The sequence below is a fragment of the Helianthus annuus genome, chromosome 9 (genome assembly GCF_002127325.2).
Source record: "Helianthus annuus cultivar XRQ/B chromosome 9, HanXRQr2.0-SUNRISE, whole genome shotgun sequence".
Lineage (NCBI taxonomy): Eukaryota > Viridiplantae > Streptophyta > Magnoliopsida > Asterales > Asteraceae > Helianthus > Helianthus annuus.
In genome coordinates this window covers 58,690,313-58,695,738 of record NC_035441.2, presented here as the reverse complement: position 1 = coordinate 58,695,738, position 5,426 = coordinate 58,690,313, and the positions used below count along the sequence as shown (strand labels likewise).

The 5,426-nt window shown below is 40.1% G+C and overlaps 1 protein-coding gene across 1 annotated transcript; it reads right to left on the bottom strand.

Moving 5' to 3' along the window:
• Positions 1 to 252: 252 nt before the first annotated feature.
• On the bottom strand, positions 253 to 1,038 carry LOC118481721 (pistil-specific extensin-like protein). Its single transcript, XM_035976936.1, has 2 exons — positions 1,018 to 1,038; positions 253 to 957 (listed from the first exon to the last, which is right to left on the bottom strand). The coding sequence occupies exons 1-2, from the start codon at positions 1,036 to 1,038 to the stop codon at positions 253 to 255; spliced, it is 726 nt and encodes a 241-aa protein (XP_035832829.1).
• Positions 1,039 to 5,426: the final 4,388 nt, after the last annotated feature.

Below are 5,426 nucleotides of genomic sequence, written 5' to 3'. Positions count from 1 at the left end.
TGGAACAAAATCTGGATAAGGGACCTACGGTAAGAACTGGCTATCCTCTGGCATGAATGGGGTGTGGCCGAAGGGCTGACTCGACGATCCCTCCCCAGGTTGGGGCGGAGGAATGTCCTGAAGGAAAGTTATAGGAAGGTCGGTACCATGGGTACCAGATGTGGATGGAGGAAACAAGGGAGCATCGAGTGGTACAGCGATGGGTGCGGGAGGGGGAGTGACTGGGACTACGTACGGAGGGTAGTCATCCTCCTAAATCCACCCATTGCTGGAGTTAGCGTACCTCGGGTCAATGTGGGTAGCAAACGGTACTAGGTCATCAAAAATCGCCATGGGATCGGGTATGGGTGCTACATCTGGTATCTCAACGGCTGGTGGTGCAACAACGGGTGTACCAGTGACAGTGACAGGGTCAATGGCAAGAACGGGCTCGGAAATGACTGGAGCGGGCTGATAATCAGCAAGCATGGCAGGAATCGGATCATCTGGATGAACAGGAGCCTCAGCAGGCTGCTCCAACTCCATCTCCTCATCAGCGTCCATACGAGGAATGTAACCGAGTCCCAACGGTGGGATATGAGAAGCTATCGACTCAAAGGAACCTGAAGCGGACGAATCAGACTGAATCTCCATATCAGGAAGCTCGACCATGGGAACTACAGGATCAACAACTGGGATATCAACAAGTGGAACACCTTCCTCCACCGGGGCCCCACCATCCTGGTCTCCCTCCGGGGGACCCTCGATGAGTAGGTCGATGTCACCATCGGGTAACGCGTCGATAGGTTGTTCCTCAAAGGGAACTGCAGCGAAGGGGAGAGGGGCAGGGATTGGAACAAAGGGTAGGTCCTCTCCTGGTGGGCCGTCAGCTAGTGGTACGTCGTCTCCGAAGTCCGGTAGGGAAAAAGGCTGAAATTCGTCTTCATCGGTGCTCGTGGTGTCTGAGGTGTAAACTCCCTAATCGGTGGCCATCTCGTCATCAGAAGTAAAAGCTATCGGGTCACTCGCGTTGGATACTCCACTACCAGATGACGCCATGGTGTCTGTAACACAACCACAACATATGCACACAAATAAGGTAAGCATGTAAACAAATAACAATGAAATCATGTATACATCCTAGTCCTCCCAAGGCTATCCCACCCAATCTCTAAGACTGAATTTCCTAGTCTCTCAGACTAACCCCTTGGCCTCTAAGACCAACCTCCCAGTCTCTAAGACTCAAATTTTCCCCAGCCTCTAAGGCTAAACATCCCCAATCTCTAAGATTGAATCCCTCAGTCTCTAAGACTGAAGTCTCCCTCAGTCTCTAAGACTGAAGTCTCCCTCAGTCTCTAAGACTGATACAAAAATTTTGAAAAAATGTATTTGTGACCTTTTGTTTGTAAAAAATGTTTGTGCCCTGGATCTGGACTTTTAGTGTATGCAAATGCAAAAACGTTTGAAAACATTTTCGTGAGAGCCCTAGTGATCATAGTCTAGACTCGAGAAGGAATCCTAGTTCGCTATGATCGAGGCTCTGATACCAAGCTGTCACACCCTGGCTTTTGCGGAAGCGTGGGTTTATTCGGTGTGACTTCTTAATACCATAGCAACAATCACAACATGCTATATGATAAAAACATACGATGTTCATCCATTAAAATAGATAAGAAAATGCATAACATATTGTTTTAAAACATCAACGACAAAATGCGTTACAAAACATGACTTGTTTGAAATGAGTTCATAAGACTCGACGAAGTGCTACCAACGACACAAGGATTTGAGACATGCAACTCGTCCAGGAAAGAGTTACACTTCCCAAACCTACGACTCCGGATGACATCCTAATTTAGTACGCAGCTTTGCCTAATCATGCAACACTTGCCAGATCCAACTTAATTCCCTGAGATACATGTAGTTTAAAAAGTCAACAAAAAGTTGAGCGAGTTCATGTGTAAGTCTTTGTATATAAACCGTTTTAATATGTCTGTAAGTAAAAATAGTCCCTGGTATGTAGCAATAAGGAAAAATGATCACCATTGGGTTGCAAATCCAATAGTATATGTGAATGATGCAGGAAGACTCAAACCTAGCAAATTTGTCTCCGGTATGAAGACATAGTCACCACTATGGGCCCCCGGCCTCATGGGTGTGGGCTCGCTACACCCAAATAGATCTATCACTCATGTCCCGTGGTCCTACGATGAGGATTAATGGCCTTAAGTGTCAAGCCCACCACTCACTTGATCGCGTAATAAAAACCCTCCTTAAGCTAACAATACCATGTATAAAATGTCCGAAATAATTTGTAAACATGTATTCCACCCCCAAAGTATAGAACCGAAAACAGTAAAGGAATAGGGGGGTCATGAACTCACCGTAGTGCGTCTTGACTCGAATCTTAACTCTTTCCGCTACACGACAACCTACAACGTACTAATGTCTATTAGACGAACGGGCCGTGCCTTGGCTCAGAGTTTAGTGTTTTGATTTGCGTTACTTAGGTATTATTTTGTTAAAACAACGATAATTATTTTAACTTAAATAGCGTTCTTAGAAAAATAGTTAGACAACTATTTCGTATCAAATTTTCTCGAATATTTTACTAAGTGTTCGGATTCTCGGAAAATTTCGGCAGAGTCTCCTCTGTAAATAGGGGTGTCCATGCTTAATTAACATATCATTTTCTTTTACATATATCCAATAGTTCATTTTCAATAACCAAACCGACATATAGACATGCAAAACGTTACATACTTTATTTCAGCTTTATTACTCGAAACCGGTCTGTTTTCGAGGATTTTTATAAAATAGTTATCCTTTTTAAAAATTCTCAAATTTTTACACAAGGCTCTATATGTTCCAAAATTTATTATGTAAAAATATCAGAGTTCATTTCGTTACCCATATTTTATAGAAAATCATTTTCTCAACTGCAATCATATTTGTTACTTTCTGATTGTAGTTTACGGAAATATTCACTAAAAATTAACCGTAAGTTCGTTTGACGAAATTCAAGTTGGAGGGTGATCCTGACAACGGTGAACAACTACTGTAAAAATTCCATGAGTCGATTTTACTCAGGTTTCAAGTTATGACTCCAAATATGACACACTTTTTCTGCAGTAAGAATGCAGCTTGAGCTGCTGTCCTAAAACAGTCCGTTAAAAATAGTAAACGGTTTCGAAAAATTACGATTCCAGTGCCATTTGTTTAGTTTTTCCAAAATACACATTTTAGGCTTCAGAAAATCGGCTTTTCGATTCAAAATGGTCCCGTTACAGCCTTTTGAAGTTGGCTGGAAATCCAACTCAGCAAGCTGTTTACATTGTAGAAGTGACTAAAAACGCATAAACTAAGACCCTAACCATGGGTTATCGATGAATAAATGTTCAAACCTCAATCATGCTTTAACCAACCCTAAACCATCCAGATTTCAACTTCATACAACCTTTTTATATATGGTTTTTATGCAGAATTTTAAGTTCAACATTTTAGTGTTTTAGCTTTTGTGTGTCATGAACATTCAAACAAAACATAACAAGAACAGGATGGAACAAGGGTGTGAAGGGACTTACTACTAGCACAAGGCTAGGGTAGTAATCTTAGGGAAAAGATGATGAAGATGGTGGTGCTAGAGACTTGAACAAAGCTTCTTTGTGAATCCTTCAACTTGTAACTACTTTGAATGTTCTTCAAGCTTGGAGAGGGACTTGTATGAAGAAGATTAAGGTGTGTAAGTAATGGTGGTGGTGATTTTCGGTTGTGAAGAGAGGGGGGGGGTGTGTGCCGAAAATAAGAGGGAGGAGGTTGAGTGTGGGTTTAGAGGAAAATGATGAGGTTTACCTTGGAAACATGCACTCTTCTAACCTAGGGTCATAATCACCTAGATTTTGGCCAATAGAGATTAAGATTACAAGAGCCAAAATCTCCACAAAATATATTAGCAATCATTTGGCTGGGAAATCGGTTGGGGGGGGGGTAAAATGTAAATTTTTGGTAACTAGTAGGTATTAAGTTAGAAGGTTAACGGTATTTCCAAGTATAGATGGTGTATGTCATGTTTACATGGTGCATGGGGATTTTTGTGACCATAATTAATTAAAAATGATAAAACAATATTTCTGACAATATTTTCATGTCTCGGGTAATGTCTGGTTGTTCGGTTTCGTATCATTCCGTTAAAGCGTTTAATTGTCCCGTATAGCGTCTTTTGTGCATCTTTTTGTAACGAAATTAATTCCAACACTTAGGAAAGTGTCCAGGACCATTTAGTCAATACTCTGTATAATATGCGGAATTATGCAATTAAATTGCGTTTTAGGCACTTTCCGGCACTCAAACTATCACCTAGTGACATAGTCTTATGGTCCTCACTTCCCTACACTCCATTTTTCTAAAACCTAAGTCATGAATCCAATTTCACAAAACCTATGTTACTCACAGGCATTTTTATGCAGACGTACCTATTTTCACATGTGTTTCAGGAGCAAATGCATAGGATGTTCGTGACACGCTAGGGTGGACTTGGACCTTAGTGACATAAAATGAAGCTAGACTAGTTAAAACATGTTATGAACTCTTGTTTCTTTTATTTTAAGACAATATAACTCTTTGGTTCTTGTTTTGAGACAATGTAATTCCACCTTTGGTTATGAATAAAATATTATTTTAAATTACCATGGTTGTGGAACAATAGTTCTGTTACAACACTCCCCGACGTTTCCGTCACGATTTGATGTTTTACGTGGTCGGGGTGCGACATTATTGCCCTTTATTGAACACAAATATCAAAGAGATTAATACCAAATAATCCAAAAATTTCAAAACTTACTACTCAACTGCCATATATCTATGATAAAAATACATCTAAAAATTAAAACCGAGACACCAAATGCATCTTCAATGTTTCTATCACATTATAAAAAGTTCAATGCCAAATTTGTTCAAACCCTAGCATCAAGTTTTTCATCACATCTCCAAATATCATCACACTATAATCGTTATCACCACTCAACTACCTAAAACACGAGTTTATTTAAACCGCAGCGCATATATATCCAAAAAAAATAACAAAACTAAGACTGAAACAACGAATCTCTGGTATGTATCCACTTTGATTTGCTCATAAATATCAAATAAAATAACAAAATTGAGACTAAAACAATGAATATGTGACATACTTGACCAGCATATATAGCGATTTGAGACTGAATCAGTGAAAGATAGGACGATTGAACCGGAGGATGAATGGTTTCTTCAGCTTTCAGCATTCAACGTCTCTATCAGGGCTAGAACCGAAGATGGAACAATGGATCGGATGGGTCGCATGAAGATTCTGCAGAAACATTTGTGTTTAAGAAGATTGGTGGTGGAGGTGGAGAAGGTTAGGGTTTTGGATAACAATATATTGAATAAAGTTTTGATTAAATGAGTTCAAC

Excerpts from the sequence above, each read along its gene's own strand:
- LOC118481721 (XM_035976936.1), bottom strand. The coding sequence starts at position 1,038 with ATGGCGTCATCTGGTAGTGGA. Across the intron at positions 958-1,017 it reads TGGCGTCATCTGGTAGTGGA|GGAGTTTACACCTCAGACAC; the intron begins GTATCCAACGCG and ends GCCACCGATTAG.